The 23,289-nt window shown below is 42.5% G+C and overlaps 4 protein-coding genes across 4 annotated transcripts; 3 read left to right on the top strand and 1 right to left on the bottom strand.

Moving 5' to 3' along the window:
• The first annotated feature begins 312 nt into the window (after positions 1–312).
• Positions 313–7,750, top strand: ciz1a (cdkn1a interacting zinc finger protein 1a). The gene is made up of 16 exons (XM_070850723.1): positions 313–397; positions 860–1,123; positions 2,353–2,480; positions 2,660–2,919; positions 3,338–3,455; positions 3,648–3,726; positions 3,873–3,979; positions 4,421–4,500; positions 4,697–4,903; positions 5,103–5,233; positions 5,394–5,487; positions 5,620–5,733; positions 5,813–5,962; positions 6,424–6,502; positions 6,669–6,790; positions 6,890–7,750. Exons 2-16 carry the CDS (start codon positions 957–959, stop codon positions 7,433–7,435), a joined length of 2,382 nt encoding a protein of 793 aa, XP_070706824.1. The 5' UTR covers positions 313–397; positions 860–956; the 3' UTR covers positions 7,436–7,750.
• Positions 7,751–9,628: 1,878 nt separating this feature from the next.
• On the bottom strand, positions 9,629–11,583 carry bbln (bublin coiled coil protein). The gene is made up of 2 exons (XM_070851147.1): positions 11,407–11,583; positions 9,629–10,775 (listed from the first exon to the last, which is right to left on the bottom strand). The coding sequence occupies exons 1-2, from the start codon at positions 11,486–11,488 to the stop codon at positions 10,534–10,536; spliced, it is 324 nt and encodes a 107-aa protein (XP_070707248.1). The 5' UTR covers positions 11,489–11,583; the 3' UTR covers positions 9,629–10,533.
• A 690-nt stretch (positions 11,584–12,273) lies between these two features.
• Positions 12,274–14,501, top strand: surf2 (surfeit 2). The gene is made up of 6 exons (XM_070850756.1): positions 12,274–12,433; positions 12,657–12,808; positions 12,957–13,060; positions 13,778–13,963; positions 14,155–14,288; positions 14,404–14,501. The coding sequence occupies exons 1-6, from the start codon at positions 12,359–12,361 to the stop codon at positions 14,479–14,481; spliced, it is 729 nt and encodes a 242-aa protein (XP_070706857.1). The 5' UTR covers positions 12,274–12,358; the 3' UTR covers positions 14,482–14,501.
• Positions 14,502–16,532: 2,031 nt separating this feature from the next.
• surf4 (surfeit 4) lies at positions 16,533–22,664 on the top strand. The gene is made up of 6 exons (XM_070850336.1): positions 16,533–16,763; positions 18,942–19,128; positions 19,730–19,806; positions 19,900–19,943; positions 20,715–20,901; positions 21,397–22,664. Exons 1-6 carry the CDS (start codon positions 16,716–16,718, stop codon positions 21,661–21,663), a joined length of 810 nt encoding a protein of 269 aa, XP_070706437.1. The 5' UTR covers positions 16,533–16,715; the 3' UTR covers positions 21,664–22,664.
• The last annotated feature ends 625 nt before the right edge of the window (positions 22,665–23,289 follow it).

Here is a 23,289-nt window from a genome sequence, read left to right as displayed (position 1 = left end):
AGTAAGATAAGATCAACTTTATTAATCCCATATCAGGGAAATGTACTTGTCACAGCAGCTCAATAGTAAGACAAATGTGAAAAGAGAGTACAAAAGTACTATATACATCCTCAAGATTATTATTTGTATTTGTTATGAATGTAAATTTTAAAAACCTATTATTAAATCTACAGTAGTGGGATTCAGTTTGAGAATCTATTCATTACGCAGACGTCTAGTGTTTACCGTCAGACCTCCAGCAGAGGGCGACAGAGTGCGCTAACGTCACCGCACTGGGGGCGCTGTTTTCGGCTCTCTGCTTTATGCGAGTTGCACCGGGACTGGAAGCAAGTGTCTTACCCTGTGCTATGATTGTAGCTGAAATATCTACAATCGTCTCTTCCTTTTTCTTTGAGAAGTAAGTCGTGACCACTGTAGGGAGTCCGAAGTACAATGTAGAAAGTGCCCGTGGGGTCGCAGCTGCTTTGTCTGTGAGTTAGCTGGCTGTTAGCTAGTTCAATGCTACGCTAAGCTAACTTGTTGGGTCCAGTTATTGAGCGGTGGCTATTGTAACGTTAGCTTCGTTCGTTTCATGGCAGGTGCTGCTTGTTCCTTATTTTGACTCAAGGCTTTTACGGTGTGGAATAAAACGCCCCTCTCTTCCAAACATGTTTGCATTAAAGTAGACGAAACAAACCTGAAAGTAAATTATTGTTAAGCTAGCTTGCTTGCTAACACTAGCTAGTTATCATCACGAAATATGAGACCTGTTGTCTCTGGAGGTGCGCACTGTTTTTGGATGTGGCTTTACAATAAAAAAAAAAAAGAGTTCTGACTGCAGGGAATGTAATCACACAAGTTCTTTCCCCCTCCGATCCAGGGATATTTCATTTTAAGGGGTGTCAGATCGCTAGCCCTTCACAGCTGCTGATCTGTCAACTCACAGTCAAACCCAACGGAGGAAACTGAAGCCCGTGATGTTCAATCCGCACATCCATCAGCAGCAGCAGCAACAGCAGCAACAGTTTCACCAGCATCTGCGGCAGCTACAACAACTTTTCCAGCAGCAACAACCTCCGCCTCCTCCTCCGCCGCAGCCGCCTCCGGGCCATCATGTCGGCCATCACCACCACCAAACACCGCGGTAAGCACGTTAACTCGAGACCGAGGATTAGGCTGGGCCCTCCGGATGAGTTGTGTGTGTTGTGTGTGTTGTGTGTGTGTGTGTGTGTGTGTGTGTGTGTGTGTGTGTGTGTGTGTGTGTGTGTGTGTGTGTGTGTGTGTGTCTGTGTGTGTGTCGATAGCTGCTCTGGAAACAGCACATGCCAGACTGAACGATTCAGAGACGGAATAGGTGTGGAGTATTTTAATGTATCTTTCGGTCCAAGCTTTGATATGTTATGATTTTATTTTAAAGAGAACCCCAACCACAACTACACCCTCTCTCTGGATCAGATACTTACTTGGTTGTCAAACATTGTAATATTAAAAGTTGGACTATTGCCATGCACTGTTATCTGGCCAAAGGTGGTGTTGAGAAAGTGCAGATTATGTGGAACATGGTTGCCAGATTACTGGCCTCAGGCCGAAAAGTATGATCACATCAGCTCTGTTCTGTCCTCTTGGCACTGGCTGCCAGTCCAAACAAAGTCTGATCTGAATTTAACCACTTACAGCAAAAAATAAAGTACCCTGTGAGCTTGTGTCAGGTCAGCTTTTGCTTCTTCACCTACATCCCTATAAAAACTCAAGATGCTGGATTCTTGTTTATTCTGGGGATGAACAAAAGCAGATCAGTACAGCTTTATCCCACCACGACCATTTACCGTCCCTTTTTTCTTTGTCGCTGCTGTCAACCCCCCTATGTTTGGTATTTGCCTTTTGTATTTACTTTTACCCTGTAAGATAACAAAGTTTTTACAATTCTAATTCCAAAGCTCATCAAGTATTGTCTTGTAATGAAAAAAGAAAAAAAAGATTCTAAGCCATAGCTGATATGCAAGAAAGGTTAATCCATATCAGAGTGCAACACAAAAAGATTACATAGATGATATATATTATAATCAAGACAAATAACATGGACAGCTTTTTGTTTTCATTTGGTGAGAACACCTTTGTGCAGGTGTCCATGTCAAGTAAAGTGACGTTTTCTTTTCCAGTCATTCTGCATCAGGGTATCAGCTAATTTCGAAACATCACAGCTGTGATAAAGTGAATATCCAGATTTGTTAAAGGGCACAGTAGTTTGTTTTGGCTGACAGATCATTGGCCAGAATACTGTGTTCTTAGTTAAAGATTTCACCGAAGTTATGTCTTTTGAAATAATGCATCATGTTTTTGTTTTGTTTTTTTTGCTCTTTATTTGTTGCCCAGAGCCATTCCTGTTCCTCCCCAGACAGCCCCTCCCCCCAGAATGGTCAACCTGTGCCAGGCGACCCAGACTACCATCATCGCCCCCAATCCCATGCTGCAGGGGGCCCTACTGATGCAGCAGATGCAGGGTACAGTTTGAAATATGGTGCAAATACAGCAACATCTGGAAAAGGACAAAAACCCCAAGCATAAACAGCATATTTTCATAGACAATGTGTTAAAATCATTAAATAACTAACATACCAGAAGTTTATCACTTTTAGTTAGCTCCTTTTTACCTGTGGGTCTCCTTTCATGTGTCATCCAGGTAGCATGCGGGGCTTTGGGATGGGTGCACAGCAGTTCCGTCAGTTCTTTGCTGCTGGGACCAGGTCGTCTCTGCTCGGGCCGGTTCCCATGGGCATGGCCATCAAGTCCCCCATGATGGGTTTCCCAGCTGCTCGACCATTCCACCCACATACTCGCTACTACAACAGCAACACCACCACCAACACAGCCGCCTCAGTCTCCTCCTCCACCACCACCACCACCACCACCTCCTCCTCCTCCTCATCGATCACAACCACAGTAATTACAACAGCACCATTATAGTGACCATAATTGACTCTCTTTTTAATAATTTAATGCAGAGGTGAAAAGTCTGTTTGTGTGTGTGTGTGCACGCGCAGGAGTTACCTTTTCTTTTCTTTGGAATGTTTTTTTGGGGTTTTGATTCCCTGCACAGCAAAAGAGATGCAGCAAGTGGTGTGCGTGTTGCCCTCTATGCCGCTAAATTTCTAAATAAACTGCCATAATCAACTATATCCAGTTCCAACAAAATCTTCTCTGATATTTGCTTTTGTTATTTTCTCTTAGCTGCAGCTTTATCTCAGACCTGGGCGTATAGCTATGTCAGTTTAGTCCTTTGCAAATGCTAACTTACATAAACAATACAGGCCTCTTTTATATACAGTGTATTTGTAATCCTTTTTGTCTTTTTGTGTAGGACACTGCAGCTCGCCACCCAGACAGGAAGAGGGACAGCGAGCAGATGGCAGCGGGGAGCACAGACGGCCAAGACGCAGCTAGCAGTACCAATGAAGCCAGTGAAAAGACTGAAACAGGTACAGTAGCATTGTAGTCCAACCAGCACTGAAACATGCTAATTGTTGAGGGCGAGAGCTTGAACACACACTATGTGTGTTGAAAAGAAATTAAAAGATACTTTTAGATTAATGAAGATTAATGGTGAACATTTGTCGGTAATGTTTTTCTTCTTTGGTTTCAACTTCGGTTTTGCTTTTTTCTACCCACAGATGGTGCAGTGGATGGGCCCACCCAGGCCACTGAGCAGCAACTTGAAGAACCCGTAGTTAAGAAGCAGAGGAAAGAGGGGTAGGGATAACATTCTTTTATTGCTGCACATGTAGTTGTGCCAGAAAATATTGAACTGACATCACATCCTCTGTGTTTGTGTAACTAAAGTGATGCGCTCTTCTTACTAACCCTTCTTCCTTGTTTGACTTTTATTTTTCTCTCAGGTCAGAGGATCCCAAAGAACAGTGTGTTGTAGTCACTATTGCAGATACAGATGGGGAAGTGCTTTCTTCAGAATGCAACAGCAACACAGAGGACGGCCAGCCAGAAGGTAAAACCCAGAGAAACCAAAAGTAGATGGTTTCAGATACCTCACATATTAAGCTCTAATTTCATCTAAATGTAGGTTAGTTGTACGGATGAGTATTCGGCCCAGACATGGGAAAACGAAGTATGAGAGGAGGACGTTTTTTTTATATTACACATCGAGAGTAAAGTTGAAATGTCAAGAATGTTGTGATAAAGTCAAGCTTTCAGTTTAAGTGCCAGGCATAAGATAAAATAAACAGGAGGGTTTTTTTTCCCCCACAAATTACACAAATTAAGTCTTTATTCTCAACAATTTGACTTTATTCTTGATATTAATATAAAAAAAAAAATCTTCCTCCTCTTTCTTTTTTTCCCTCATGCCTGGCTCCAATACTCAGTTACTCAGTATAATTGCAGTTGAGATGAAAACATCTCTTTGTCAAATTGTCAAATCTTTTCCCAGACTGCGTCATTCTGGAGGAAGGAGGCTTTACAGCGGGATCAGATGTCGTTGAGGCGCTAGAGGAGAGCAGAGCTGCCGAGGTGAGTGGGATGGTCGGGTCGTAGACAAAACAATGTAAATGCTGAATGGTAGAGGATTTTGATCTATGTGACTGTTGCAAGCGTCACTATAAAGGTGGGTCACGTAAGGCTGAATGCTGATCATCGTATCTCTGTCAAAGCTCCGTTAAATAAATGCATGACACTGAGCTCGGATCTTTTTGCCACCCCTCTGTAGGTGCACAGCTGTTTGTCCGCCCCTTCCCCATCTGGCAGGTTGAGTGAAGATGACCAGCAGGTTCATTTACCCTCGGGGGAGATGCCGCAGGACAAAGATGCCCCTCCAGCTTCACCAGACAATCAGGAGGAAGGAGAGGAGGGTGTAGCGGAGGGCGCCAGCAAGTTCTACTGCTACCTCTGCAGCATTACCTGCCACAACCAGCAAGTAGGTACAACACACACACACACACACACACACACACACACACACACACGCACACACACACACACACACATCCGGTTATATCAGTCATAGTTTGTTGGGAACATAGGCTGAAAATGTCACAGCAAATTTATAAGGATTTTGTTTAACTATTCCTTTCTGTCTTTTCTTTACATATTCTATAATTTCTCTGTTTTTGCAGAACTTCAGGAGTCATATGAACAGTGTTTCCCACCAGCAGAGGATGATGGAGATCCAACACATGAGCAACGCTTGCCTGGTCACCTTGTTGCCACGAGTGCAGGAGTCACTACAGGGAGCAAGTAAAGATGGGTCAGTTTAGGACATACACACGTGCATTTGGCTTGTGTTTTTAATTTCCAAATCCATTTTCAAGTGTGAATGGTGAGGGCCATTTTGCGTTTAATATAGTAGATGGTTTTAAACAGAGAAAATGATTCTTATGAGTCTTATGAGTCCGTGTTCTCTGCAGAGAGAAGAAAGCAGACTTGAAGCACTGGTGTGCCACCTGTCACACCCACTTCACCAGTAGCGTCACGGACCACCGTCGCACGGAGGAGCACAAAGTAATCAGTGCATTTCCATGCTGAGTTCAAGACGTTTTACACAAATATTTTGAAAATGGTTTAAACAGCTTTTGTGGTTGCTTTGAATGGGAATAATTAGTAATAAACTGGCGTCCCTCCATCTCTCCTAAGCTTGCCAGTAGAACAGCCATCTCCTCCTGCACAGTCTGCAAGAAACACTTCAGCACCTCCCAGCTTTTCGTGGAGCATTTGCAGTCTCAGGAGCACAGACAAAAAGTGGAGAAGGTATCTGTGTTTATAATCCTGGTTTAAAACCACGAGACAGTAAGTGTATTCCCATAACTGAAGGCCTACTGTTTACTAGCTCCAGGAAAAGGAGGGCTGTCAGGCCTTGGGCAAGCTGACTGCCATGGACGCCGACGGCTTTTTGTTGGAAGAGGCGGAGAGCAGTGAGGTGGAGGAGGGAGAGGAAGGACAGGGGAATGAAGAAGACCAAGATTGCACTGAGAGACAGGTGATTTGCATATAATTTGTTCTTGTTTGTAATACGTCAGAGGTGGAGCGGATCGTCCACCAATCAGAAGGTCGGCGGTTTGATTTTCGGCTCCTCCGGTCTGTGTGTTGAAGTGTCTTTGGGTGAGACACTGATCCCCAAATTGCTCCTGAAGCATAGCTTGGTTGTGTGTGAAAGCATGAGAGTGATTACTTCCCTGATGTAAAGGTTGGCATACTCATCAGTGTCTAATGGTGTGTAAATGAGTGAATTGGTTGAAAAAACTAGAAAGCTGCCACACTTTTACCATTCCCACCAATGAGACGATGAATATTTGCATGTAAATGGCCACTGAACTTCACATCCTAAGATTTGACCTACACTCAACACCACTTTCAGATAAACTCTGAAATAACATCATTAGAACCTCGTAGTTGGTGCATTTGCTCTAGTAAAGCTGTGTGTCTGGTGACCTCGTACAGGATGACTGGGCCTCCATTCAAGAAGTGACTCTAAAGGACATGGCAGATGATGAGCAGTACGACCCTGACACAGTCTACGGTGTGTGATGAATAACTCTTTCTCTCACTCTTCTTCACTCTGTTACATCATTCATTTTGTTGTTCTCTTGCTCGTTCTTGCGATTTGGATTCAGAAATAACAGCAAGTATTACTGTGCAATATCACATACGAGTAAGGTTTATTCTTATTTGTTCTTTTCCCACAGGGTCCAGTTTTTTTGTTCCAGTAGCCGGTTTCATCTGCAGACTCTGCAACAAGTTCTACCACTTTGAATCTTCTGCCCTGCATACACACTGCAAATCAGTGAAGCACTTTGAGAATCTCAAGGTTGGTTTTTGATGAGTTCCCCCACCTTGTTTCTACTACCACATAAGGCGTTGCCCGAATGAAGATATTGTTGTTTTACTTAATGCTTTCTCTTCTCAGAGGTACAGAGAGTTGCTGATTCAAAAGGGTGAAGCTGTTGAATCTTCTGGAGAATCTCTCCTAGCTGCAGACAGCCTCAGGCTTGTAACAGAGACCACCACAGACTGTTTGGAGGAAAATTCCCTCTCTGATGACACTGGCTCAGTGACAAACCTGAACTCCACACCAATCATTACACTCACCCGACTGAGCACGCAGACAGAAGAGGAACGAGCGGAACCCGGCCCAACCTCACAAGACTTCATCACCACCTCAGCAACCAGCATTTGCAGCACAGACCAAGACTTGAGCCTCCACAGCAAGGAGGAAGAGACTACACCCCAGGCCTCTGCAGTTCAGGAGGGTCCAGCCGAGCTGCCTGCTGGCAGCAGAGAGGAGCCAGACTCTGTGCCAGCAGCTGCTGCTGAGGATGCTAATGAGGAGGAGGAGGAGGAGGAGGAGGAGGAGGAAAAGGAAGCTCCTGCTGTCCCAGGGAAGAAGAGCGGCACAGGGAAGGCAAAAGCCGCACCCAAACGCAGGTCAGGGAGGGCCGCAAACAGACGCTAAGTCAAAGATAAGACATGGAAACAGAAGAGCCTGGTACAGTCCCAACCTTAGGACTGGATGTCAGTGAAGAGGTGCTTTCATGAAAACAGAGACCAAGGAGTGAACCACCCTGCCTCCCTCCATGTTGGAAAGAATTAAACACACACCAACAAATACGAAGACTGAATAATGGTAAATCACAGTGGATCATGGCTTCTTATGTGAATTATTCTACCAGGGTGGGAAGTTAACACCAGACAGCTTTCAAATATAGGTTAAATCGGTCATGAGTGGGTTAAGTATCTTAATAGTAGCTATGTTTGCTGGCTAAATTAAAACTAATATTTTTTGTTTTAAATAAGGAGAAACTCCTTATATTGGTTACCCACTAGAAAAACCATCGCATGGACACGCATGCTGTGTCCCAATTCTATCCTACACACTAAAATGAAATATAAGCAGCTTCTGCTGAGCATGTTAAGTGCTTTCAGTTGAAAAGCGACAGCTGCAAAACATTAAAATTAAATTTTGGATGATGACAAAATTGTATGAGAGGATGAATTCTAGTGATTTATGATCCGCTGGCTTTTTTCCTCGTGCCTCAATGAGATCCAGAGTTACTACAATTCATCCTGTGGAGGACATGAATGTCTGTACCGAAGTTCATATGGCACTGGCAGAGAGATTTCTACTCGAGCTGCTAGCATGGTTGTATACTAATTGCGAAAAAACGTATACAATGTCAATTATACTGCAAATTGAACATATTCAGTAAAAGTATGACACGGAAGAAAAATAGAAATAAGGAGAAATCAATGTATCTAATTTAAAATCAGTTTGTTTTTTTTTATCTTCCACCATTTATTCCTAAGTATTACAATCAATGTAATTGCTTCTGGCCCCTAAATACACACTGTCCAGGCTGCTGGCTCACCAAAAACGTTAATTTCCCACCCTGCTGTCCTCTAGTTGATGAGGGCCAACTGTCGGCTTATGCTAACTCTCTAGCTAGATAGATGAATGATTGTGAACTTAATATCACCTACAAGCGGAGACATTTTCACAATTGTTAACCTCGTAGCACACGCTATTAGCGACCCAAAACGTAGAATGTAACCAAATTAAGTGTTTGAGCAGGTGACAGCTTTTGTTTAAGGAAAAAAAAAAAAAAAAAAAAGTGTTAAAATTAGCTCGAGTGTTGAGAAATGCTGAATCTTGAGTATGATCATATCTTTGTTCAGGGCTTTGTATCAGCCTTTTTGGGGGGGGTTCAGGTTGGTGTCATGTTTGGTGTAAAAAAGCTGTCAGCAGCTGTGGCCTTCTCACTGAAATGGTCCTACACACATTTTCATCGACCCGCTATCGGCAAATAGGAAGATTTTTCTTTTACGCTATTTGTGAATCCCCAAATAACATTTAAAAACCCTTTCATCCACACAGTCATGTGGAGGAAGAAACCCCTGTATTCTTGAAATGTTCAAGGAGCTCTAAAATGAGACTCTCCAGCAGCCGACGGCTTCACCGACATGTCACAAGCGGCAAAAGGAAGGGGCTTCTGCTTCAAACCAGCCGCTGAATTCAAATTGTGAGCTGTCCCTGAATGCCCTTGTCTGATTTCCTTATTTTGAAATTTAAAAGCTTGTCAGTCAAGGCAGGCATATGCTGCTTGAAGCTCTAAAGACTGTACAGTACCCAGAAATCTGTCTTTTAGCTCAGAATTCATAAAAATGAAAGCGTTTGTGTAGAATGAAATGATTGTTTTCTCTTTGACGTGTTTTACTTGCTATACACTGGACCGACGGAGACACAGATGAGTTAATGGAAGGAGGAAAAAGCATGAAGTGTCTGTAGGTATTTAATGTAGCAAATTACGCTTGCAAACCGATTTGAAGCACCAGTTCAGCCGATGATACAAATGTGCGACTTTGGTTCCAACACTTCAGCCTAGATAAGGACGCATTACTGTTGTTCTTCACGACTAGTGGGCTCTGGAAACATTTCATCCTCCACATTAGAGAAGGATATTTTAAACCACAAAAGACATGTGTAGCAACTCTTGTAGTCATGGTGGCGACTATCACATGATTAGCAGCGCGTCATATTCTCTCGGAAGGAAGAAGACACGATCAGAAGTGTACTTTTTAGCTCTGAAAACGGAAGGGAGCAGGAAAGGGTGTGTAAAGTATAATTTCCAACAGAGCTGTATGTTTCTTATTGTATTTTTATTCAGCTACTGACAAACTGAAATGAACAAAACAGGTGACGTTTTCTAACTGCTGGAAGTTTAATGTATTTTTGGATGTTTGTTTTCTGTTTGGGGGTCATTTTAATTTATATTAAAATGTCTTGACAATTCCCGCGCTTTGTCGGCTTCATTATGCCAACACTTCACAAATACAAACACATCAACTGATCTGAGTGCATCACTTAATCTCCTACATGAACACATTGTAAATATACAGTCATGCTGCAGATCAAAACACAATACAGTAGTAGACATCTGGAATGTTACTTTTGGGGACAAACACAAACAGGAACATAGTGTCAAGTTATTAAAAAGCTGAATGTCAGCGCCAAATGGATCAACACACTACACAGAATTTTGACTATGACCTATTTGGCCATGAGGACAAATTCTGAAGATCATGGAGAGTCTGGAGTAATGTGTTCAACTTACGGCAGGCCACCATGGATACCAGCATGTCAATACTGTGCTGAATTTGTAATTTTCCCCCTCTTGGCCAATGTGCCCGACGGGTAAATCCCTCAAGTCATACAAACAACTGATTTTTGAGACAGGAATCTGGGGAAATCCAGGCAGGATCTTGTAGTTTGAGCTGGCTCAGGAACCAAACATCAGCACGCCTGAGTTCAGCACAGGAGGAAAAAGCAGATTGAGTTCAGTGATGGAGGAGGAGCGAAATATCACTGACTGTACACATGTCTGCTGATGGGGGGGGGGTGTAAATTCACAGAAGAATCCGGCAGGCATGGACTATGCAGATCAGTGGTCACTAGTCCCCACAGGCAGAGGGTTAGGATCTGATGCAGCTTTCAAAAAAACATCTCTCCCAGCGTTTTGCTGAACTCAGCCCCCCTCATCTGCCCGCTCTTGTCACTCATTTGCAATCCCCACTGTCCTTGTTCAAGTCCTCCTTGCTGGGTGAGGACGAGTCCTCCTCTGCAGGACAGTGCTCCTCCTGGGTCGGGGGACCGTGCAGTTGGGCCCTGAATTCCAGCCGTGCCTGCCGGTTGGACTCCATCAGTTCGAGCAGTTTGCCATTAAGTGAATCATTGCGTTCTTCCAGGTCATCGAGATAGGAGTTGATCTGATCAAGCATGGAGTTGATGGCTTCATACTCTGTGGATAAGAGTCTACATTAGTATTCTCTGTCAGGCAAAGTAAAGAGCTCCAAGTTTAATGGCCAAATGAGTGGCACAGACAGACATGAGGAGAGCACTTTCCCCACATAATCACAGCTACAGATGGAAAGCATGGTTTTCTTAAGCTTAGACTAACCTGTATCAGCCAATCCCCAGCATGAGGTTTTGCAAGAATCTGAATAAGTGTTCTGGAAATTACTGTATTAAAAACAATATTTTAGACAACTCATTAAACAATCGAACTGTATAAACATGGGAATCCCAGGGAATAAACACTGAATGTGGCTGCTTTTTAAAGCTCTCAAGACGCGTGTGGGGATCTACTCAGTGCGAGACTGTGCACAAGGATCCACCACTGCTGTGGATTTCAGCCAATGAACGAGGTCTGTGATGATATGATTGGAGCAGAAACTTGCTTGGACGGAACATCATCGTTCAGTTTTAAAGTTTACCGCCTTTAGTCAACATTGCTGCTTCGGAAACTCGTTTTTTTTTTTTTTATTGTTTTGTAGCTTCATTTATTGACTACAAGTCGCTGACTTTGAATTTAGCGTAGAATTTCCACTACGCTGCAGTAACGTCACTAGCATGGATTACGTGCTTATTACCTTCTTCGTCGCCGAAATCATCTTCGTCGTTGATGACGCCATCGTTAATCGACATGTTTGGATCTCCGTTTGGTCCAGACATTATTCAAATATTCGGGATTATGGCAGAAAGAGTCGCTTTAGCTGCCGTTACTTTAGTACTGCTATACTAGCAAGCTTGACATTGCCAATGGCAGACGTCAGGTATTTGTTTACTGAAGCGATGGGTTGTGGGAAATTTTTGGGCGGAGTTTGTTTGTTCTCGGCAAAGATTGTATATTCTTACAAAATAGTACTCACTCTGTGCAGATAGCCCTACAGGTAGTTGGGGGGGGAAATATCTTCAATTACACACTGCAGAAAATCTGTAAGGCGATTTTACGGTACTGTCACTGGGCCCCGTTGTCGAGTAAGGTCAAATTTTTAATTCAAAGTTTATCCCGGATCTCTACAGCTTTCTTGTCGACTAGATTTATGGTTTCTGATAATACGAACATAGTGGGCTGTCTTTCTCCCTCTCGCTCTCTGAGTCAGCTGACTGCTAGCACCTGACCTGAGCCAATTAACGTTTATTTTTGTACTGTGGCAGAAACATTACACTTGAATTTGTTACAGGTACAAAAAACGCATTGAAGGATCATAATGGCAGATTTATTGCATATGATGATACATCTTGTTAATCGCGCCTAGTTTGTTAGTTTATGTGGATCGGTGCTACTGTTGAAAACCTCAACCTCTACTCAGTTTACTGAAGTTGATTTAATCAGATTGTCGGGTCTGATAAGCACCATGCTGATAGCTGAACGACGAGCTTCATCCATTCTTCTGAGCTGACCTTCCTCACTTTGATCAGTGGGTGGCGCTAAGATGCCATACAACAGAGTCTGCGCAGTCAACCCACGTGTAGACATTTCCTGGAAGGGGGTGGCCTGATAAGTACACTGAAAGAGCTGTTTTCAAGCGGCGCAAAGCTATGGATGAATTACCCGCAGACCTCGGAGCTTTTCTTCGCGGCCACCCTTCTCTTCAGCTCACAGATGGCAAAAAGGTTAGCGAGCAAATGGCATCGCATTACACGAGATACACTGTCGTACAATGTGATGCTAGCTGCATTGCTAATTCACCCCATGAGCCATGCACTGTCAAGTGTTGTGGTAGCTAGATGTGTTCTCCAGGACTGAAAACCGTTGTAAATGATTGCCAGGTTTATTGCCGCAGCACGCTGACTCCACTTAATGTACCCGGTGCGTCATCTGATTTGTTGTTTTCAGATCAAATGCACCCTGAATGGCCACGAGTTTCCATGCAACCTGACGGAGCTGCAGAAGTTCACTCAAGGGAAGAAATATGGGAAACTGAGTGCTGCAGCAGAGTTTAACTATAGCCAGTATGAACCACACATCGTGCCCAGCACAAAACAACCGTAAGGAAAGCACCAATACCTTCCTCATCTTTGCTTTGGATTGTCAAGGGAATGCAACAATTTGTCCCTCAGAAATAGACTGAGAGAGTGTGTGAGGCTAATCTGTGCTTTGTAATGTGTTTTCTGCTGCCTCCTGTCTGTTATCCAGCAATCAGCTCTTCTGTAAGCTGACCCTCAGACACCTCAACCAACAGCCACACCACCTCCTCAAACACGTTAACGGCAAACGCTTCAAGAAGGCCCTCTCTAAATGTCAGTGGATCACTCATCATCATGTTATAGGTTATTTGCTTGTAGGTAGAGTACACCAGTCGAACAGTGGGGATGTGTTTCAACCAGGTTGCAACCTGGAGTTTTGGTGTTCTTCTTAGCGGACAGGAAGGAAATCAAAGCTAAGGGTTGTGTCTGTGTTTCTGTGGTGTCGCTTTTCTGCTGCGCATAATCTGATTCTAAATCTGCTCACCGATATCCAACCTGATTAAACACATTTGGGGGATCTTTTGTCAGCATTAAATACCAGATTTGACACGACATGTTTAATTCTTTCTTTAATTCTTAATCCATAACACTGCGATCCCCACATCAACATTACCTAGTCACTATATTCACATACAGTTTTGCTATCAAACAGATGGACTTCAACAGCTGTTTCAGACTTAGACTGTAATGTTGCTTCCATTCTTATCAGTATTGTCATTGCACTTTGGTCCCTCAAAACTCCTTGATGATATTACTTTTTTCTTGTCATTCTTCATGGAGCTGTAATGTTGGCAAAGCAATGACAATTCAGAACTGAATCTGAGAGGTCACATATTTTTACCATTTGGAATGAACTTTACCTCAATCAGTAACCATTACGATGCTCTATCAGTATTGCAAATATACACATTTAGCAGCGTGTCATTGTTTGACATTGTGAAACACACTTTCAACTTAATAACTGAAACGATCGTCACATTCCCGCGCCAGATGAAGAGTGTGTGAAGCAAGGGATTGAATTCGTGCCAGAGAGACTCAAGCAGAAAAGGCCCAAAGATGCCGGAGAGGAGGTCAGTCGGGGGAGGGCGCCGAAGCACGGGATCGACTCTTGGGAACCCTCATCCAGTGACGAGGGCCACAGCGACTCAGAAGACAGCATGAGTGATCTCTACCCTCGTCAGTATTCCAAGTGCATGCACTGTAGACATATTTGTCCACTTTAATTGTGTTTGTTCTGTCCAGCTGTGTGGCATTGAGGTCCAAGATTTCATTCCAGGCTAACCGTAGTCAATCTATTGTTCAACAAACATAGTCTATACAGTGCCTTGTAGGGTTGCAGTTTTTAACAGTGTCATGTATTCTCGCAGCCTCTTTATTCACTTCAAAAAACCAGACGGAAGAAAGCATGGAGGGTGAGGGGGATAAGGAGGAGGATGACTTCCAAACAGATGAAGAGGAGGAAATGGAGGTGGATAAACAGGCGCTGCAGAAACGTAAAAAGGTCTGTAGAAATCTGAAATAAGGTTTGTGTGTGTATCAATGTCAATAGCTGGCAGGCAGTAATCGTTTTGTTTTACCTTGATGCTCATGAATGGTGTCATACTTGTATCTTTCAGGTCCAGGGTGGTGGTTTACAGAAGAAATTCAGAAATAACAACTGGAAATCAGGGCGTAAGAAACGTGGGAAGTGCTAAGTAAAAAGGAAAATGCAAAACCGTATACGTATAGTATTTTTATACCTACCGATTTGTCAGGGAGAACTGCATTGCACTTCCAGTATGGAGAAGTATTGTTGTTTTGGAGCCAGCCTGGACTTTGTATAAGTGAACATCCATTCAACCTTTCATGTTTTTTGCATATGAAAGGTTTTTTTTCAAGATGTGATAGTGCACAGTTTCAGTGTCAGGTTTAAGTCGCATGGAAAATGTGTTTGCGGAAGTAAAAACAGAATTTTGCCTGGATAAGTTGTATTTTCTGGTTTGCAACCAAGTGTGCTAATATAAAATACAATTCAGTTTGGATTTGCAACATTGTCTGCTTTCTTTTTCCATACGTTATTGATAAAAATATATAAAGCAGTTTAAAAGGAGGAAACTCCTTCACAGGTGGCAACTACTGCAGTGGTTGCAATCATTTAACAGAAAAGTGCAATTCATGAAAAGCATTTTATGATTTATCAATTATCTAATACCTCTATGTAAATGTTGAGGAAAAGTCATCTTTATGTCCACATGTGAGCTAAGGCACCTCGTGCGCCTCCATCCCATTTCATTCACCATCTCAGTCACCAGTGGCCACATACCTGAACACTAGCACCACCATGTGCCAACCACAACCAGCTCCTACAAACACTACTGTAGTACAGAACATGGTGTCCCTTCAGGTTGGACATGCCATCATGTTAGGAGAGGGTCTAAGAAAATCTTGACACTGTGCTGGGGGAGTTAGGAGACGTCGAGATGGTGGAGCGAGCTGACAGGAGGGGTCTTGTGTGCTTATTTCGACCAAATGTCTGTCACAGATTGATATAGCCAAGCTCCAGAGGTACGTGTAAAGAGCATCCAGTAGAGTTAGCTGGAGTGAATAAACATTTGTGCTAAAATTGATATGTGTGACGAATGAAGGAATTGAATAATTCTGTCTCAGGAGTAGTTTCATATGGGTGAAAAGGTGATCACATTATCCAGATTTCAGCCCACCTGAGTGCCTTCAGGAGATGATGGATAGACGTGTTTACCACATATCCCAAAAAACACCAAATGAAGGAATATGTTTTTGCTCATGGCTACAGTATAGTTTCAGAGCCTTGCTGAATTGATGACAAGGAGAGCTGACCTTGTTCTGGAGGCTTTGGATGCCCCAGCACCTTACCAAGACACTTTATGCTGGTTTTCCTCATATCATTCCTGCTCATCTGCATATGCACTGTTTTTTTTTTTAAGTACTTCATGTAAAGTATTTTGTTTCACTATGAGAGTTTATAGACCACCATGATGGCAAAAGTGTCCTGTCAAGATAGATAGATGGTCTAATTCATTAAGCCAAACTCAAAATATGTATTGGATATACAGCAGACAATGGAAGTACTATATTGTAATATAGAATATGCATCAGTGCAATTCAAGTAGACCTACTGATATTGCAAAAGCTGCACAGTTTTGTGCTGAAATATCAGTAGAGAGACGGTGCAAAATTCAGTGGAAGTAGACTTGTGTGATATTGAAGCATCTGTGCTTGTTTGTGAGACCAGTTGTGTGATCTTTCTCACAACACAGCTCCTAACTGTGTGAAAAAGCATTGCCCTTTCTCTTATTTATTCATTTATGCAATCATTCAAATTGCCATGATCATGATAATTACTTGAGTGCACTTTCAGTGGAGCATAGACGAAGCAGTGAACTTCATATATTGGCATTGTCCTTTTCCTTAAATAAAGGATTGTTGCACCAAATAATATTCTTTTTATTTATTTATTCTACCAGATATGATAAATGCAATAGTGTATTTATGTTCAGCAGCTGTTGGCTTGTCTGAGAAAGTGCAGCATTTGGAGAAAAGTACGAGATCATGCTTCAGAGTTTATGATGAAAATGCATTCAGGTGTGGTGGAGGGTCTAAACCTATGTTATATGTGTTAAGGCCGTAAACAACGCTGGGTAGCTGCGTCGGGCCCCTGCACGGATCAGTATACGTGGCATACAGCGGTTGCAGTACCATGTAGGGGGGCTCAGTCGGTCTCTCTTGTCAAATCGCGGGGCATTGTGGGGCGGAGGCGGCCTTTCTCTGCGTCCGGGCGATCGGGAAATCTTCAAGTAAATAACGTTAACGGGGGGAGGAACGGTGCTAGCGCAACCTGCGACAAATTCAACACATCTAAACTGTGTTGCGCCGAGCCTTAATTATTTAAGAATCTTAATATCACACAAATATGGGGCAGGAGGATTTCATGAACACAGCCGAAGACGTGGCAGACCAGGTAACTTCAATTTCAGCACGGCAGTTGTTAACGCTAGCCGCTGTTAGCATGCTAGCACTAGCTGCTAACTAGTTTGTGTGAAGTAGTGATGTGAGCGTTGCGTCCAGCATTGTGACGCCTTTTAATTATTGTTTCGACGAGTCCACAGTGGCGACCTGACTGCATTAGCGTGGCCTTGGAATCGAAATGACAGCTGAATTACTCGCGTTTTAATTTGTATGGCAACCTGGTGGAGGTGTCTGTTGCTGTCATGTGTTTCCAGATGGATTAGATAGCATTGTTAATTCCCAGCCAGCGTTAACTGCTATAAAATTGGATGGCAACTTCATTGTGCCAGCTAGTTAGCTTGTCGTCTGTAGCCACCTGGTTTATGAACACTGTCACAGTCAGCGTCTGTCAAGCTAGACAGTGCCAGCCAGCATTGTGAAATCACTTAACCTAGCCTCCATGTTATTGGCTAACACTTACTAGTAATATTATTGTGTTGTAGCACTCTAATTCCCTGGCATTGGGTAGTGATTGCGCAGGGCTGCAGAGTATCTCTAAGTTGGAGAAACATTTTCTGAACTGCACGTTGCCTTGACACCACACAGCTCACCCAAACCTTGGATGTGACCATGCACTTTGATCACATGCCACAGCTGTGAGGTAAGGTGAGGTTTCAAGTCTCTGTGTGACCCTTGTGGATTGAGGGAATGCCCCAGAGATATGGTTTTGTGTTTCAGAGGGGGTATTGGTGTTAAATGTTGGATTCATGGCCTTGGGTTTTTGCAGGACATTACAGACTTGTAATGTCATCGATCGTCTCGGAGGACTACTGTCAGTGGAAAAATCAAGTCAAGGAGTCAGTTCTCTGTATTTTCATGGCAGCCATGTTGACTAACTGAAACCCACATGCCAAAACTGCACCACATTCCTAATCTGATTACAACTGATTGATTTATACACTCCTATCACGAGTGCTGTGTGCTGTGTATTGTGGTAAAAAGAAAAATCATTCAGAAAAGGGAACCTAAAAAGTCTTGCATTGTTGCTTTGCTCTGAAAAGCCCATTTTAACTGCACATCCATCATTAAAGGGCCTTGAGCTAACATGTTACTTATGTGTTACTCTACAAAATGGTCTATTTCTAGGCTGTTGCAGCAACCTCAGGCTTGTTCTCATTGGCTCCCCGGTCACCCATTCATGTCCCACATAGCAGTTGTAGTGGGAGTTGGTGGACGCTGATAGGCTGCTGAGATCTGACTGTGCTGATGTGGACTGCTGAGTAGGCGGGGCGGGAGCGGGTCACTGCTCCTCTACTGTGTCACTGTAGTATCTGAGGATATATTCATGAAATCGGTCTGAGAGAAGAATGTTGGGTAGTTGTTAATTTTGTTCAAACATTCAGCGTACTTAGTACTCTTACTAATACAACAGGCCATTTGGGGTTGTAACATTGTTCTCTTGAGATTTGTGGACTGCAACACTTTCACCCTGCTTGTTTTGCCTTCTTGCACTTGGAATCAATTACAATTCATTCCATTCACTTCCAGTTATATGTTCAGTTAGTATGCCTTTTTGTGGCCTTTGTTTTTTCTGATATTCAACATAACTGATGTGCATGGGAGGAACACCTTACACAATATAACCTCTTCGTCTCTTCTTTGATTTTTATACAGTGACATTGTATTGAAAAAAGGTTGCAGGTAATTCTTGTTGTTGTACTGAGTTTATTAAGTACTCATGTTTAAGTGGCAGCTATGTAAAAGACTCCACAGGTAGCATGTAGTCTGCCATAGCTTTAAGTATTGGCCTTAAACAAGCTAATAGCAATTCTACTTCAAATTACTACCGTTTTAACATTCACTTAACTTGACAGTTTTCAAATGACTAGTGGGTTACTTCCTGTCCCTGCAATTGAAAATGTAAATAATTTGTATTTGTTCTGATGGCTCAATTTCTATCATTATTTAGACTCTGAAATCTGTCTGAGTAGCAACAGGTCCAAATATTATCTGTTTTTTAAATGAGTTTTTAGGGGACTATTGTTGAAATTCATTTATATAATCTTTTACATCTTGGTAAGAAATCTTAGAAAAGCATCAGCAACCACATCCTTTGATTTTTCTTCTCTGCAATTCAAGTCATCCTTTATATTGTCAATCATTTCTGCTCTTCTTTCACTCTGTTGCCCAGTTCCTGCGGGTAACCAAGCAGTACCTGCCCCATCTGGCACGTCTGTGTCTCATCAGCACCTTCCTGGAGGACGGCATCCGCATGTGGTTCCAGTGGAATGAGCAGAGAGATTACATCGAGGCTACCTGGAGCTGCGGCTACTTCTTGGCAACGTGCTTTGTGTTGCTTAACCTCATAGGACAGCTGGGTAAGTGAATCAAAAGTAGTGCGCAGCCGGGTTAATGTCAGGACATGAGATGCGCCAGCTCAAATTTTTAAGTTGCATGAAGTTACAGGAAGTGTTAAGGGGTGGTGTGTGTGTGTGTGACGCCAATTCTGTAACAACAATAATGACGAGTACGTGGAGTGTGTCAACTTGCTAAGCAAAGGAAAATGCTTGCAGTCTGAGATAGTGAAATTCATTTGCATCTGTTTAAAACTTTGGAAATTCAAAATTAAAATGTATATGTAAAACTGTGCTCAATGCATTTCAGCCCATTTTGTCTACAGTTTGTACAGTTTTGCAATAAATACAAACACAGTGAGCTTCACTGTTTGACTTATTGAAGTCATGGCAAGACTTATTGAAGGAAGCCAAGAGGCAACCCACTTGTCCATGAAGCAGTAATGCAGTGGATGCGTAAATGAATACCTGAGCTTTGTGAACTTTGAACCACATGGGCTGTAAGAGTAGAGGTTCACACAATGACAAAAATAATAGTAATTATTAGAATTCCGATCAGGGCAGGTAACAGCCATAACAACCGTAATCTTTAATATCTCTGCCTTGTTTTGTGTTGTCATAACAGGTGGTTGTGTCCTCATCCTCAGTAGAAATTTTGTACAGTATGCCTGCTTTGGACTATTTGGCATCATAGCACTACAGGTGAGAACAGTTATACAAGTATAATTATATTTTTAATGTACACAAGCAATATGTCTATGTATCTGATATAAAATGTCTTTTCTTCCCCACCAGACTGTTGCATACAGCATTTTATGGGACCTTAAATTTTTGATGAGGTAAGCTCCATAGTAGAAGTACAATAACCTCAAAAACAAATTAAGAACAGTTCTATGTAAACATATCACGTTGCACCAAGTCTGTGGCTTAAAAGTTATGAGGGTGTTCACACCAATAGGTGTTTTTTCTGATTTGAAATGTTACATTTCAGAGCTGATCATATTAGATTAGAAATGGTTTAATCTAGTAGACAATGCGTAGTGCTTGTTCTGCATCTGGAAACACTGATTTGCTTGAATTGGTAGTAAATGAATAAGTACCTCAAATGTCAAGCACACACCAACAATTGTAATTACTGTGATTACTGTGGACAAGACCTGTGATTTATTTAAACAGCAACAGGGCAGACGAATCATTGACCATCAGAGGATTACTACGTTGTTTTTGTTATTCTGCATTCTGTGTATTTTTAGTTCATGTACTGATGGTAGTTTGTATAACGTCAAGGTGAACTGTAGTGCTGAAAGAGGGACTGCAATCAGTGACCTAATTAACAGAAAGTTAAAAGATGTCGATTTGGATCATTTGAAATACTAGGTTTCATTCAATAGATTAAATGTGTAAGTGGTTTATTGAAAAAATAAACAAATTATTTGAAGATGAAAATGAAACCTAGTTGCAACCCTAGTAAACAGTCTCATTTCAGTCTGTAATGAGATCATGATCAGCACATTTCAATGAGGCACTCAGCATTCCAGACATATATTCTGCTTGTCTGACTGGAGGTCTGAGGCACTATCCAAAAATAACCAACCTCTCTCCTCTCCCAGAAACCTCGCCCTCGGAGGCGGTCTGCTCCTGCTGCTGGCTGAGTCTCGTTCGGAAGGAAAGAGCATGTTTGCCGGTGTCCCCTCCATGGGAGAGAGTTCTCCAAAGCAGTACATGCAGCTGGGTGGTCGAGTACTGCTAGTGCTCATGTTCATGACTCTGTTGCACTTTGACTCCAACTTTTTCTCTGTGAGTACGAGCAACAACAAGTCTCATTTAAAGCTGGAGGAGGCAGTTCTTTGGAAAAAGCGGAAAAAAAGGCAGAATTTGACAAACACAGCTGAGGTTAAGCAACACAGCAGGCATTTACATGCAGGAAAATGAACTTGGCAGGCTCAACCAATTGTGTTTGTGACACCAATACTATTGCAGCAATTTGTAAAGCTCCTTGAGATGATATACTGTGATTTGAGGGTTTTTTTAGTGTTTGCTACATAAACATGAACTGGAATTAGCAGAATGCGAAACTATTTGCAATATTCAACATAGCAGCTCATCACCTGCTTTCATGGTAAATCTATGTGCACAACCTAACAAACCACTGCACATTTGGATATTACAGGAAGTTAGCAGCTTCAGTCATTCCAATCGTGACTGTGGTCCTGATGTCATTATTAGTTGCACAGTATATACCATGATATCGCCCACCCCTATTCACCCACCTGTATGTGCACTCTTCCACAGATCCTGCAGAACATGGTTGGGACTGCCCTCATCATCCTGGTGGCCATTGGTTTCAAAACCAAACTAGCGGCGTTGACCCTGGTCGTGTGGCTCCTGGCTATCAATGTCTACTTCAACGCTTTCTGGACCATCCCTGCCTACAAGCCCATGCACGACTTCCTCAAGTATGACTTCTTCCAGACCACCTCGGTCATCGGCGGTCTGCTGTTGGTTGTGGCACTTGGACCTGGTGGAGTGTCCATGGATGAGAAAAAGAAAGAGTGGTAGGCAAAGGGGGTTTAAGAGGATTGCACAGCACCACTAACTTCCCCCACCGACTGGGACACAAAGACCCTCCCTCCCCTCCAGTTCCCACGGTACAGTGTTTTTTCTAGTTTATTTTTTATTAGGCCAAATCCACAGACACCACCTCAACCATCTAGGGACATTTTTTTTCTATTGTCCTCCAAACTGTTGTTTGATTTTTAGTTGAACATATATAATAACCATATATTTTCTAAACACTTCTTGTATGTCTTCTTTTTTTTCCACGACAACAAGAATAAAAAGCCCTGTATATTTCAAAGTGGAAGGTAAACAACTAATGGATAAGTGGAAGAAAAGATGCATTTGGTGTGCAGAAGAAATGAAAGAATTAATTACATTTTATGGGTGTTATGCCATAAATTATAATAGATTGATATTGTTTTCTGAATAAAACCGGCAAATTGGATCAAGTGCAGGAGTTTTGGTTCCCCCCACGGATGCTGACCTTTTTCTGCTGTTGGTTCTTGGAGTGTCTGAGATTTACCACCATATTGATCCTGAGAACTCGGGCACTGATTTGATAGCAACTCGTCTTGACTCGCCAGATTTCATCTCATCTACTTTTTTTTTTTTTTTTTTTTGTTCTCCGACACTTTCAATACACCTTCACACCTTCAGTCTCAACCGACTCTTGTTCATGGGGAGTTGAATCCCGGGGGGGAGGGGTGTACATTGTATACAAAGTGGTGGATTGCAGTCGTGCTTGATTGAAAGTTTCAACACAGTTGTTAGGTGCGGAACTTGTCATTGGGCACTTTGTACTGTACGTCTTTGGCAAATGCCTAACTAGTGAACTGTATATGATCAGGGGATAACCGAGGGGAGGCTCAACATATGTGAAACACCATATTCTGCGATCTAGAAAAGCAAAGAGGACTAAGCAGAGTCATTAGCCAACTGGACTTTGTCTTTGCTCAGTGTTTTTTGCCCTGTGTAAGAAAATAAAAAAAATATTCAGTGTATTGATTTTCAGAAGTTTATATTGTATTTTTGATCATTTGTTTTTTGATTTTGGAAGTTCATGGCGAAGAAATAAAAATTAAAAAACAAAGTCACTGTCTCGGTCAAGGTTTTTAGCTTCTGTGATGCTTTCAGGGGTTGAAGGACATCGATGGACCAGATAATCAAGTTAATGTAAATTCTCAGTGAAACATGCAACGGAAGTCGACATGCAGTATAAAAAAAGGCTTTGTGAGGACACGTTTGACATCCCAGCTTCTCAGAACATGGTTCAGAAACGTTGTGCCACACTTGAATGAAACCTTTGTAAGAATCAGCCCAAGACCTGTGTAAGTTGCACATGCTGTGTAACTGCTGTAGTGGACTCTACTGAGAGCAGCTTGTTGTAAAGTCAAAGACTTTGAGCAGATACTGACCTCTAATGGACTACTGTGGTAAAAGGTAACTGCATTGGAGCGCTTCATCACTTAAAGCCACGACAATGAAATAACAAATGGGACAGAGAATGATGACCGCTACATACACACAGCACCTGGAGATGATTGTCGCTGACATGTTGCAGTTGCCTTGTGATCGAAAATCCATTGTTTTCTATGTATTGTTTACAGAAGTACCTGCTGGAAAAAA

This window comes from Pempheris klunzingeri, chromosome 19 (assembly GCF_042242105.1).
Source record: "Pempheris klunzingeri isolate RE-2024b chromosome 19, fPemKlu1.hap1, whole genome shotgun sequence".
Lineage (NCBI taxonomy): Eukaryota > Metazoa > Chordata > Actinopteri > Acropomatiformes > Pempheridae > Pempheris > Pempheris klunzingeri.
This window is presented reverse-complemented; position numbering and strand designations above follow the sequence as displayed.